This window comes from Pollicipes pollicipes, unplaced genomic scaffold, assembly GCF_011947565.3.
Source record: "Pollicipes pollicipes isolate AB1234 unplaced genomic scaffold, Ppol_2.1 Scaffold_3447;HRSCAF=4054_pilon_pilon_pilon, whole genome shotgun sequence".
Taxonomy (NCBI): domain Eukaryota; kingdom Metazoa; phylum Arthropoda; class Thecostraca; order Pollicipedomorpha; family Pollicipedidae; genus Pollicipes; species Pollicipes pollicipes.
In genome coordinates, this window is record NW_023596297.1 from 28,175,525 (window position 1) to 28,189,725 (window position 14,201).

At 49.3% G+C, this 14,201-nt stretch overlaps 1 protein-coding gene across 1 annotated transcript in view; it reads right to left on the minus strand.

Annotated features, from left to right (window-relative positions):
- Positions 1-4,312, minus strand: part of LOC119092387 (vesicular glutamate transporter 1) — a gene marked incomplete at its 3' end in the record, with an annotated part of 37,372 nt that extends 33,060 nt beyond the window's left edge. The window contains exon 1 of the mRNA XM_037215349.1: positions 4,128-4,312. Within this exon, the coding sequence (XP_037071244.1) occupies positions 4,128-4,204 (77 nt within the window). The remainder of the gene's footprint in view (positions 1-4,127) is intronic.
- Between the last annotated feature and the right edge of the window lie 9,889 nt (positions 4,313-14,201).

Genomic DNA, 14,201 nt, shown 5'->3' on the forward strand with positions numbered 1-14,201 from the left:
GGAGGGAGAGAGAGAGAGAGAGAGGAGGAAGAAGAGAATCTCGCTGAATCTACCGAGTCGTTCCTCTCGTCGGGCGAGAGACCGCTGCGCCGCTTCGCAACGCACATTAGCTCACTTTACCGATGGCATACGGTTGTCGCACTGGATTACAAGTTTGCCTGAAAGTTCATCAGCTGTCCGTAACTCTTGCAGTACCCAAATGCCTATTAAATTGAAGGGGTGCACTGGACTGGATATTGCGGAGCAGTTTAACATGCGCCCGGGTGACCGGCTGGACACCCTTCGCTCGGGTGTGGGTCAATTTGCCCCGCTGAGATTTCAGAAACTAAGAGAGCTGGATATTTGAAATTCGCAGGGTTTTCTGGCCTGTACTGGAAGTCACCCAGGTCGAAGTTTGAGGCTCCTAGGTCATGATCTTCGGGTTAATTAAAGTTAAAAAGGCCAATCTCCAGGTTGGTCTCCAAAGTGTCCTAGAACCTAGATAGCTGTTTTAAGCAAAAGGTCCCATGTTCATTCAAGGCCAGTGGCCCTGTTTGATCCTTTAAAGGTTATGGTGACCAAACTCATGCAAGAATTCTTTGAGTTTTGCATTTGAATAAGCGACAAACATTACGCTAGGCAGTATTCTCCTAAAAACAAAATGTTGATCCGGGTCATTTTAGGTCAGTGACCTATTCTGACCTTTGGAAAGTGCTTGGAAGATGTATAATACGATTCCCGTTATCAATCAATTGGAAAGGAGCACCAAAACTACTCCACGCAACAAACCCTAGAGCACTAAAGGAGATTACCTCTGGCCTTCGTCTTACCTTCAAAACTGACCTTAAGTCAATCGAATTTGCTCATTCAATTGTTGTGTTGCCTAGGAAAGTATCTCAGAGATACATGGTCTCGTCTAACACTCCGTTATTGCATAAGATAGAATGATTCCCTGCAAATTGACTTCACAGAATCCATGGTGCGATTTTGACCTGCCGTAGGTCAGCGACCTTCCAAGGTAAATCTAAATGTTTAACACCAAACGATCCGCTATTCAATCGTCTACAGGCAGTCAAAAACTTGGTGCACCCGCACCGCGCCGCTTGGAAACCATTTTGGAAATGCCTTCGTGGGGGGAGGGGTCAATTTGATCCCCGCCAGAGCGCATGCTAGAGAATTTGCTCCCTTATCACGAGCTGACAACGCATAAATGGTTTGCGCCCTTTGCCTGTCAACCATGTTTCTTCTTTGCTTGGCTTGCTATCTTCATGCTGCAAAAATCGACAATGTTCTGACATTGATGCCGAAGTAGGAACGCAGAAGATAATGATGCTTTTACATATGATGCTAATATGGCGCCACTTTTTGTGGTGTCCTGAAAAGCACCAGCACTTCTAGCCACTGTGCTATGACGCGGTCACCAGAACAGGAGGCAGAGAGATTGGTAGTGTGGCAAATCGTTCGGAATAATGGTGCATATCCATGATGTTTATCTTGTAAAAAATCTTGAGAACCTTTGCTGGGCACGCAAAATCATTTTACGATCACTCTTGTGGTTTCAATGTGCGCGTACACCAAAAGCGTTTTGTTTTGTCTTTTCGTTTCTGATACGTTCGGCAGCAAACACATCAGATACAAGTAAATGCCAAATTTATCACATAGATCAGGCATCAAGTTAATCAAATACTAACCCGCGAACTGAATACCAAAACGGTCAAGAAGCTCCAAAGCATCCCAAAATTGGCCCGAGCACAGAGACATCCGCGGTCCTCATCTGATCGTGAGCCTCACACGCATGGTCCCGCCACGCCTTAGAAGGTCAGGACGCTGCTGCCGGAACCCCTGGTCTTCTGTCAGCCTGTCGCCGGTGGGCCCCCGGCCGACGGTCGCGGAGTGACTCGCTTCACAATCAGCATGGCTTAAAGGGAATGTTTCACGTTTGGAGATACTGAGGCATGCATCAGATGTGGTGAAACAAGCTTATGTATAACCACTGGTATGCTTTTTAAGTGGAAACGACCGGCTAGACAGAGCAATTCTGTGTTTAGTAAATATGCTCCCCAATGCGTCATGGTTTGATTACATCATCCCACCTTGCACAACGTTGATTGAGAGCCAACTGACGGCCGTTGTATCTAGAAATCGTTCTCACGAACGCCAGATATAAACGCCTCGACGATTACATTTTTCTTAGCCTTGATCGCCGCATGGCTTACGGAATGGACAGAATTCGAATGACGTTATTTTGGTGTCATGAATGCCAAGGTGACTGAAATACTCTCCCCCAATATACCTTTCCCAGTTCTGCGTGTGTGTAGCTCAGAAACCAGGGGGACTTAGGTCTTAAGAACGGTAGGATTGTGAGCACACCAAAAGGTCTTCAAGATAGCTATTTCATTTCAAAACTCCAAATAAATATGGAACACACTTTTTAACTTCGACCAGGGTTTCGCGTCATCGCGTCTTATGAAAACCTCGACTGGCTATGCTGGGTGTTTATAAGCCGTCAGTTTCTCATGTGCCTCTCAAAATGCCTGTTTCTTGATCGTTCCATGTGGGGGAGGGTGTTGAGGAATTGTTGCCGACACCATGCAGTTTTGCAATGTTGTCAACACAACCGATTGTAACACATCTTGGGCTAAGTTGGAAACTTCTTTTGGGCGTCACGTCAAACTTTGCTTTCCACCATACCAGGCATGAAGGTAAGAGCCCGAATAGATGAACAAACCTAGCTCGTTTCCTAGGGGTTGCAAGGGAAATGTGGTAAAGCAGCGCTCCATGACGTATCTTTGCAGCGCGTGCACGGGATCGTTTGTACGGTGCCATCGGAAGCGTGAACTAACTACATGGAAAACATTAATTCTCGCAATCCATGAGCCGTCAATAATGACATTATTGCCACCCCATTAGCCCCTCATGAAAGGGCTGTCGAATTAAGATTAATATAAAGTTCTCCAAAATAGGATCCTGCTGGAAAGTTGCGGGTGTAGTGGAGAGCTGCCTCTTGCCGTTCGCGCAGCTGCTTTCCAGCACCCTTAATTTAGGATTACGTAATTACCCGAAAACTACGTTCGGCCGCTGGCTGGGTAGGTAGAACCGAGAGCCTGTGTTTAATGAACGTCTGCATGCTGCTGATATCAAGTTTGATTCTGATGGAATGGGGAGCTGGAGTCCGACGCACTTAGTCTGGCTGAATCCGAAGGAATTATGGTACGTCGCCAAAACCATTTGGGGCCGAGGAGGACGTTGGGGATCAAGGACAGCACCTTTCACAAGCCAGCTATAGTCGTGAAGGAGAACGTCTTAAATAGCATGGGAGGGAGAGTTAAAACAATATATGGGAGAATCAAGCTCCAGTAACATATGGATAGATCCACCTAAAGGAAAACAAATCCAACCCATTCCCGCTTCCAAAACTGGCAGCGCAGACAGACCACGCTTGCACCCAGAAGGCTGGGGTACGTCCGAGGACATCGCCATGGGCTCGTCATAACTGGAGGCCAAAGGGTGCAATAAAGTAAGAATTGTCCATGCATTGCTGTAAACGCATCGATGCATGTCGATAGTATTGAGTGTGACGCTCGTACCAGACCGTCGCGGTACCGTATTCCGGCGCGTCTCTGATACGAATGGGTAGCAGTGTTCGTTATCACAGCTGCTCGCCCTAGCGATTCGGCTGGCCAGCTATCGACGCGTGCCACTTTAAGGTGATAACGGCTAGCAGTGTACCACAGCTGCCCACCCAGCGGTTTGGCTGGCCAGCTATAGCCGCGTGCCATTTTAATGTGATAACATCGCCACCGTCATCGTCCGACATGAGCCCCGCTACAGGGGGAGGGGACCTCAGTCTCGCGGAGTTCACACATCACGCCCAAGAGCGTCGGTTGAGGACAGACGCCTCAAGCCTCTGATGTTCCCTATTACCCCAACTCGCCACGGAGCCTGGACCAGTGAAATATGCTGTGTCGGTATTCAGCAAGCGTCGGTGTCACACTATTCAGCGCTGGCGCGTCCGAAAATGGCCCTTGCTATCCCCGCTGGCCCCTGCTGACTTGTGGTACACCGCTGGCAGCGCGCCTGGCAACACTTCACACGATATGTCCTCTGGAATGAAGGGGCGCTCCACTCTCGGCAGAGCGTTGACTCACGGTTTGACAGCCTCCTCGTACTTGAACTTGAGACCCTGGTAGAGGTTCGCGACGGCGTCAAGCTGATTTCGGAACATGACGACGCCGGCCGCGGCCTGCGGCGGCCTTCTGCACGCGACCCCTGCGCCAAGCGGGGGTCAGAGTCTCCGCAGCTCCGTCTCCTGGGAGCCGTCCAGCCGGCAGCGGCGCCCGGCCAGCGTCTGTCCAGGCGGCGACGGGCCGCAGCGGCGCCCGCCAATCACGGCCGCCGCCCAGCGCCGGCTGGCCAATCACGCCGCGGCGGGGGCGTGGCCACCTGGCGCCGGGCTGGCGGCAAGAGCTGCGGCTCCTGGAAGCTGCGGCGAGGCAGGTCGGCCAGCTGGCTGGCCCAGCCAATGACGGAGGAAGCCGGCAGAAGCGGAGCAGAGCGCGGCGGCCCGGCCGGCCCGGCCGACCGCTGACGTCAGACGAGCTGGGAATCGATCTGTTCGCCGCTGCCGCCGTCCTGGAAACCTATCTGGAACGTTCCGCGCCTGAGATAAGACGAGCGTCGCGCGGCGACAGCATAGAGACAGGACCTCACCGGCCAAAGACCCTGCCGGCGACGCTGAATGGAAAGGCACAGCGCTCGGCCAGCAGCGCTGTGAAAAACGCCGACTTACGGTTCACCGGCGCTCTCATGCTCGTTTACTGCGCGCGCACACGGCCTAACTGCAACTTGTCCATCTCACTGATTCTGAAGCTGTCCCACTCCGCAGAGGTGTCTTGCGCATGCTCGTGCACCTCCGCAGTTGGAAAAGGGGCTCTCGCTGTCCATGCCTGCACGTGCAGGCAGCGTGCACGGTTTTGCTCGAAGGCGAATGAATGTTTTCCTGCATGTATCAACGGGCGTAGTCGCCTGATCATTAGCGCCGCGGCTTATCACATCGGTTGTGGCAATGGCGCAAATGAAATGTTAGCGCAGTGCGCAGGATTTTCGCCAAGATACAGCTGCGCTCGCCGAGAAACAGACCAGCAATCAGGTTACGACTCGGTGAATTCGGGGGGTAACTGAAGTAGTTCGGTAAGCGCAACCTGACCAACTTTACTTCAAATGCGCGTCCAAAAATTACACTTGGTCCATAGCCCGTGCTTTTATTGCTTTAAACTTGAATCTAAAGGAATTAGCCACGATGCTGGGATGGAGGGGAGGGGGGGGGGGGGGGGCTGTATGAAATCGCGGTGTGATTCAGGCCTCTCCAAACTTTGCCAGAAACTGCATCCGTGACTACGTTCAACAGACCGGGGCCATAATTGATATGATGTTGACAAGCTTGAAGGCTCACCATAAATGTGCAATAAGTGTAGCGTGCGACGTTCATATATCCAAACGGATTTTCGAAGCACTGCACGCCAGACAACTGTCAAATGCCATTCGCCGCGCGATGCACAGGAACGGTGAACAAGCAACTGGATGACATACGGCGGTTTCCAGTGGCGGTTTGATGACATACGGCGGTTTCCAGTGGCGGTTTGATAACGTACGGCGGTTTAAGCAGTGGAGCTCTAGCGCCGTAGTGGATATCTGGCCCAAACCCGCGAGCGCATTGGCGGTATGCATACCAGGGCAGAGAAGGGTCTCAACACTCGCCGTTTATGGTTGCGGAGGTGGGCTCCAATGTCAGCCGACAAGAACAGGGGCGTGTGCACGGTTTCACAATGTGGTGGGGAGGGACACGGCTCAAAGCTTTTTTACGAAAACCAAGTTTAGCGCGCTTGAGGCGCGCTAAATCCTGCGTTGTGTGAAACAACATAGTTTGTTTTTGACCTACTTATTTTTACTTGTCTACCCGCTATTCTTAATGTCAAGATCTTGTCCTGCACACATAAATGCCTTTTAAAACATGAATGGAAGGGGAGCTAACTCCATGGGGCCACTTAGTGAACGCGCCTATGGAGACAACCGATGGCAGCTACGCGAACAATGCTAGGCTTCGGCACCGGTCACCATTTTGTCACTGCTGGCTGCAGATTTTCAGGCCACCACTGAGCCTGCATCAAATTGCTCAGCTCAGATTGCGAACGGGGCTAACAGCTATTCCGGTCCCTGTCAGAACTCTTCAGCGCGTAGGCGTCAGTCTCGGGACGGCGCACCGTCGATCTTGACAGGAGGCCGAGCGTGACGTCAGAGATGGAGGCGATCTGCATCGAACCTCGGCCCGAAGACGCCGCGTGACGTCACAGTCTTGGCATTGATCTTCCACGGACGATGACGCCAGGATTTCGGACTGCCACTTGGGCCTTCCGAATGATAGATGACTTCGAATGGGTTTGCAGTGTGCGCTCTCTTTCTCCACGCCTCTGTCCACGGGAGATTTATGCTGCTTTCCTCATGTCTCCCGCTAACTACTTCGCTATCTGTGTCTCTGCGCATCTGTCAGTCCAGTATCGTCCCTTGTCCTTTCTCCCACCCCATTTCAGTTTCCTTTTCCCTCTCCCCATCTCCCCCCCCCTCTCTCTCTCTCTCTCTCTCTCTAACACCGCCGACTGACTCTGACCTAGACCTTCGGGTGACATCATCTCCCGCCCCAGGAAACATACCGCATTTTGTCCTGCCAAGCCTCGCCTCAGCCACCCCGTCAGACAACTGGCCACGCCCCTGCCCGTCTGGCGGACGAGGAGCCGGCACCGCCCACCGATCGGCATCCGCCCTGCCAACCAGCGCACTAAGCGAAGCCCGTCGCCGACGACAAGGCGACTCTGTTCACGGGCTGCAAAATGGATACTGCGAACAGGCTTCGGACAGTTTCCTGGCTGTGCGCTACGTGAACTAGAGCGTGAACGATGCTTCTCCACTAATGGCATACACAGGTCTTTTGGTTGACATTTACATTTGTATTTGCTGGAAGTCCATCCACGAGGTGGCTTTTCCGGTTTTCGGCTGCTAGCCGCGGACGGCAGGTTCGGTTCATCACGGCACTAGGACGTCTGATACTAAAATACGCACGAACTCAAACGACGTGTCTAATTAGACATGGCCAAATTCTTAACAAGGCAAAATACTAGAGGAACGTGGGTTGGAAAAAAAATGGATTGCGGGGGATTGTTCGGATCTTACCACTTAAGATGCTTTTATCATGCTCCTGTCCTCTACCAAGTCATCGTTTCGGGGCCAGTCTATGAACTTCTTAGTCGGATATATATGTTATCCGCGTTTAATATAAACTATAATTCTGACGGTAAAATTCATAACTTTTTGAATCCTACACACCTTACATTTGATCGCTTCACGCCATACGCATATCCATAACTGTATATGCCGGAAAACCTAATTTTCAACAATAATTTGGAGAGCATCAGGTGTACGGTAATATATGCCTGAAGCGGTGTAACGAGATCATAATGCCGCTGCAACTTTGCCAGACTCTGGCGACGTGCTTCTACTACGAAAGTGTTCAGTCTGCGGTTGTGATATGCCGTGAAGGTGTGATAGCCTCTCCATCTATAGTTAATTGAAAATAACAGTTTTCATAAAACATACATTTGCAAGCTATGATAACAAAGTCGGTTTTGCCTTTGTAATTCCAAGAGGGTTTGCGCTGAGCCGAGCGTGAAGTTCGCAAATCGACATTTTCAGACGACTTTCTATAGCGTCTAGACTTTGCTCGTCCATGAGTTGGGTACCATCAGCATCTGAGATGAGCGGCCCAAGTAAGTGACACGTGATTGGGCAGCCTATTTGTTAACAGGGAGAATGAGAGCAAACCGATTAAGGATCCCTGAGACACTCTTCAGGCTAGCAGTTGGGTCGTCAGTCCTCGACGCACCACCAGCCTCGGACCACTCAAACAGCTTTTAAACTGTTCAGAATCTACGCCGCACCACTGAAGCTTTGCTACAAGCGGATTATCATCAACGCTGTCAAAGGCCTTGCATTGGTCGACAACTGTTACCGAACGGTATTTCTCCGCTGTCGCTGTTCCTCACCAATTCTCTCTACAATGTCAGGCATTGTGCTCAGCAGAGCGACATCACTGGTAGACGTATCGAATAATTATACGGCAAAGTAGTAGAATCTTTATAATAATAACATGCTTAGCAGAAATTACTAATACTAATAGTAATTACTGACAGTATTGTAGTGAATATAAGTGGCAGCTGGACGGAAACGAGTTTTTAAAAACAGTTTTGGACAGCGCGCGTAAGAGAGAGCCATGAGGCTATTCTTAACTGGTATAGATCGGTTGCCTGATCGCAGGATGGACACCACACGCAATTTTCCACTAGTTGGGAAAGAGCGAATCGCAAGGGAGCTACTGATCTTGCAATTGTGTGGGGAAACTTGAAAGCAGTTTTTAATCATGATATGATACGACTTTGACCTTGACTCGCTTTCGCTCGCGAGATGTGTTAGATAATGACTCGCGAAAACTCACGTGAAATAAGAGCGTTGATTAAACAACAGCTGTACACACTGGAACAACTATACAAGAACGATTTGCCCCTGAGATATCCAGAATTAGGAGATTCGCGCACATTTTGGAGACAAACTTTTTTGAAATGCAGAGTCTGGACCATAACCCCACACATTCCCTGCGGTAGGCGGAACCTCGTGACAGTCATGGTGGTGGGTATACAGATCAAAATCTCCCCCAAAATAGTTTATTTCTGCGATGCAGTGGCGTAAGGCGAGCTGTAAATGAGCTCGAAACGACCCAGGACAGCCGGGGGTGAGCTGGAGAACGCGAGCTCCTCCAAAAAGTTAATCCAAACAATCAGCACACTTAACTACCTCTGAATGGCATCTGACTCACGAGGCACCAAGCCCCCCCCCCCCCCCGCCATAGTGCAAAACATCCGGTTCAGTAAGTAGTGTATGAACGTAATGTGACAAAATATGAAGAAATACTTCAAGTTCTACTGAAGTGTGCTTGAAATTATGTCCTGCAGTACGTTACCGTTACTTTTTCAGGTGTCTCAAGCGTGCACTTTGCAGAAATACGAGAACCGGACTTCTACATATGCTCTGTAGATGACTGCATGTTTTCTGCGTAATGCATCGTGTAAAGATGGTCATTGAATTGATCGAAATGGCAACAAAAGGCAAACTTTTGAATTTTTCTGCATTGGCATACCGAAAACAACAGGCGTACTATACAGGCCTCGAAAAAGCACCCAAGAGTGTCAACCGCTGAATTTGTTGTCGTGCACAACCAACAGCATATATGCATGCAAATAACCAAATAAAGACATGGTCACAACATCAGTTGCAGGATGAGACAGGTCGGGGTCGATCAACGTATGGGTCCCCCCAAATATGTCAAGATGTTTGCTTCATCTTTGTTCTCATCGCCTATCACACGGAAGCTATGAGGCGGAAAGTTACTGGAAACCAGGAAAACATCTCTGAACGTTGCATCGTTGGAAGCACGCCTGTGAGTATTATGACTGTCAGTATGGTGGATGATAGAATTAACTATATGCTCACAGCGTTGTTTATTTGTATGACGTTGAGGTGCTGCCCAAATGACCGTGTAATATTGCCACCTTGCACTCACTAACAATACTTTAATCTCCCGAGAAAGTGGCGGCGCTGGAGATGTTTGCTGAACCGAATATTATTACGTGCTAATGCGTTAGGTCATTCCCATGGTGTTCGTGCAAATCTATCCGTGAGTTTAACTTGCTTATTTGTTTTCGCAATCGTTTATGGCACTTTTCTCAAGTTATTCCATAACGACTCTTATTTCCGTAACAAGTAGTTAGGATGTCCAAGTTCTTGTCTTCTAGAGAGCAAAACGCGATTCGTGATTGCAACTTGCATGACTAGCACAACATTGATTAACAGCCAATTGGCGACCGTTATGTCTGGAAATCGTGTTCGCGAACGCCAGATATAAGCGACTCGACGACTTAATGACACAGAGGGACGTATGGCCAATGGGAAAGCAGGAACTGAGTGACGTTTCTATGGCGTCAGTCAAGCTTGAATTCCTTGAAATAGTCTGCACGAAACAGTACGTCCGCACGTCTTCGCTGGTGCAGAGCTCAGAATCTAGAGCGCTCTAGGGCTTAAAGGGACCGTCCCACCTTTGAGGCATGTTACAAAAACATCCTCCAGTGAATCCTCAAAACCATGCACGTCTAATGCAAACACTGCGTAGTGCCATTGAGGCAGCCTCAAGCCATAGCAAGGATATTAATTTCAATTATTTTCTTACGTCCAAATTACGCTGTCAGCACTTTGTAGCAACGCTAAGTTTCTTCCCTGTAGTTGCCGCAACCGCCGTCGTCATCCCAACCGTTGTGACACCGCTACTGGTGCGAGTAAAATAACGTTTGTGATTGGCTCAGCGGGTAGCAAGGGCCTGTTACCGAGAAGTGCATTGGATAGATTTATGGAAAAGTATAACGTGATTGTGATTTGTTCGAGTGAAGTATATGTGCATAACATTATCGTTATTGACATACCTGGGTACCAAGAGAGGACATGGTCCACATTATACCTATCATTCATCCTTGCCTATATTCGTACGCTGTAAACATCAATTTGATGCCATTTTATATTCACACAGCGGTGTCGCCTGCACGGTGTATTTTCCACCTTATTTTTCTGTCGGCGTTTCTTGTGAATTGACAGGGTAGCAATAAGAACATTTCTATCCTAATTTTACATGCCCATAACATAACGATGGCAAGGAACCTTACGGAATCAACTGATGCAAAACATTTCGCCGAACCAAGGCAATTTTTGTACGCATCGTTTATACGTAAGCACCACTGTAATAGCTATTTATAGCCGTTGCTCGAGGTGAGCCCCTTTTGGTAGGAGGCATAGGTCTGTGCGCCTTGTCAACTCGCGGTAACCATCGCGAGAGCGTCGTGTGTGACTGCGTCACCTGGCCGAAGACACTCTTCAGGTCACCTCTCAGGTCTGAGGGCTCATCATGTAGACTCGGGATTTCAGAAACCCATGTGTGTAGATATAGATGAGTCGGATCCGGAGAATGAGCCGATGATGGACTGCCCGTGTTTTGGTTGATGGTACACTCGACGAAATGGTTCTCCATTCACATCAGGGCCATCCTTGAAGTGGGTGAAGTCGCTCCATCATACTTTCTCCACCAGGCTCTTGCTCCAGGTGCCTGAAGAAAGACATCGGTACACTGAACACGAACTCATGGCGTACCATGCTGCCACCTTTGGGCTGTGCAGTGAGCCCTCTAGCGGGGTGTTTGGCAGCTCCCAGGCTCAACTCCGGCAGTTTGGGTCTTGTGCCTTTCGATGAAACTTCCAGTTCAGGTGAAAGTGGGCCTCGACGTTGACCAAGATGAGGCTCTGAAGCCCAGGATCGGCTTCAGTCTTCGTTTTTAGCCAGGTGATAAATGTCATCCGCTGCTGTTTATTTTCTTTTGCTACTTTCTGGTGGATGTCCACCGTGTAAGGAAATAGTTCGATGTCATTTTTTTCGGAATCTGCCAGATTTTTGTATGATCCGTGGCGATATCCCGCCCGATCTTTCGGAATGATTCTGGTAGCTTTTTAATGATGGCACCTTTGAGCTTTGCAATGCCCTCTGCTCATCTGTTTCACTCTTTCGTTCGACCTCGTCTTTCATTTGGGTTCAGCACAGACATGTCTCTAAGGAACTTCTGCGGGAGGCAATCGCTGTCCCGCAAGGCAATTATATATATATATATATATATATATATATATATATATATATATATATATATATATATATATATTGAAGTGAACTCTGCTCTGCCTTTGCGCTGCGATCTCGTGGCAGCAACAAATGGACAACTTTTGCTTACTGCTCCTTGTCGGGCAGCACCATGGTGCCCAGTAAATAAGGAGAACATGAAATAAAACTCTGAAACACGTGCAATCGACCGAAACGAAAAAAGACGTACTCGTGTGTTGTTAGGCTCCGCCCAGCAACATTTGAGATTTTTGTTTTGCTTCGCATTAATTGCCCAACAACAAGCTGAAACCAGGCCCATGTGTAGGAAACCTTGGGCGACGGCGGCACGAGAGCAGCACACTTTCACTGAGGATTAACCGCCCAATTACATTCGTGGAGATGTCCGTCCGTGTTTGCGTGCGGTGCGTCATTCGCATTTTAGCCTATCTGTAAGCTGCATATTTTTCGTTTCTGAGCGGTTATTGTTTCCGTGATTTCGTTTCATGAATTTCTCTTTTTCACGGACTTCTGTTCCAATGTTTCAGTGATTTTCGGTGATCTCGTTACACCGATCCGATTTGCACTGCGATCAACTGCATACTGTGGCAGCTCGACTCGGATATGAGTCATGCGGCAAGATCGTAGTTGGCGGTTCGGGAATGCTGAAATACATTTAACATCACTCAGGTGCGGGCCTGTTGATACAGGTCACTGAAGGCTTTGCTGCCGGCGCCACCAGCATCGCCTCTTCGCGAAACAAAGCAAGCGAGAACGGCTTGTCAGAACCTCACACGTCTTTGCCCTGAGCTCGAAGGCAGCCAGTCTGGGTGATATTATGCATGCTTGCAAAGCTAGTTTGCATGCTAAAGCCATGCTTTCTGTCAAACCGCATGACTAGGTCAACTGTGACGACACACAAGCGATGAGTCGCCCCTCATATCAGTGTATGACGTCAGACTTGCTTGCGAAAAGCTCCGTGCAAGCAAGTCATTGAAATTCGCCGGCGCGTTGCGCGTGGCGGAACACGACGGCGTAAAGGAAGGGATTCGGACGGTGGAACGTGATCAGCGGATAAAGATGTGACGTCATCTCACCTGGTGGGTTACGTCAAGAGCAGCGTGACGTATGACGATTTTTTATCTAACTGCTGGGTAGGAAAGCTAGTTGTGTGTGAAGCAGCTTGAGTAATGGAACACTGTATCGTAATATTCCTTGGACTCTAACCCTGAGGGAGCCGATAGTGTAGTGGTTAACGCGTTTGCGTTAACAACTGAGCGTCTGGGAAACGTCTGGGAGTTACGGGGTTCGATTCCTCGTGGGGCCCGCCCTTCCTGCCAGTGTGCGAGGTAAGCGACGCCGTAAAGCCTTAGCGGCCGAGTGCGTCGTGAAGCCCCATTGCCCCCCCGTTCCTCCGGACCCTAATCCTGGGCGGACGGGAAAGCCCCAAAGAGAGGCCCTGACAGGCATTCCCGGTTATCCACGGTCAAAATTTGTAAAAGATACTAAATAAAAAATTATCTTCCATGCCCTGCCTTGATATAACCTAGCCACGCCAAGCGATATTCGATGCAGCACGACACGCATTATCCAACGCCATTTGTTTCCTCGCTGCACCATGTTTATGGTTCTTGTGTGGCAGGTCGTACGTGTGTAAGTTTTGAACTATATGACTTGATTTAACAGACCCCAGGTCACACACATTCATACGCTACTACTGTTCTTTGGTTCTGCATACCAAGAGCTGTACAACAGCTTTTCCATTGCCACGGTGCACCTAGTTCTGAGCACAGAAGGAAGCCTAGACAGATTTTTCGCTGATGACTGGTTTAACGTATCACGAATAACTGGCGCTGGCTTCCACCACGACACTCATCGGATGCGGTTTTATGCGAGCTACCTGAAGCCGGCTTTGGTTCGCCGCAGTATGCATGAGCGGCGGCACGTATTTTTGGTTACGGAGGACGGGGACGGAGTGAACGATGGGTGGCACGGGTCAGCCCCGCACTCTTGCGCTTCTCAGCTCAGGCTTCTGAAATTTCCCCATGCATTATGGCCTGAAGCGTACAACTTCTGCGCATCGTTTATCTGCTCAAGTGCCAATTTTTTTATCCAGGAAAAGTACAGATATCTTTTTTTGCCGTGGTTGCGTTACGTGTTGATAGGTGTTCTGCTGTATGGGACGAACATACGTCTCCATCGGTCGTTGACCGTCTGGCTACGAGAGAAAAACTAGGAAAATATTAAAACCCTCCCGAGAGTTTACCTGGACAGTGGTATTATCGCCGCGGCGTCACTTAACTGTAAGTAGCAGAATCAAGTCATGTGCGCAAATATGGGAAATTCAATGATGAAAAGGTTTGAGCGTCGTTAGATTGGGTTTGCTGGTTTGTGGACGTCAAAGACGAAGGTGCTGGTTCGCGGAGCCAATA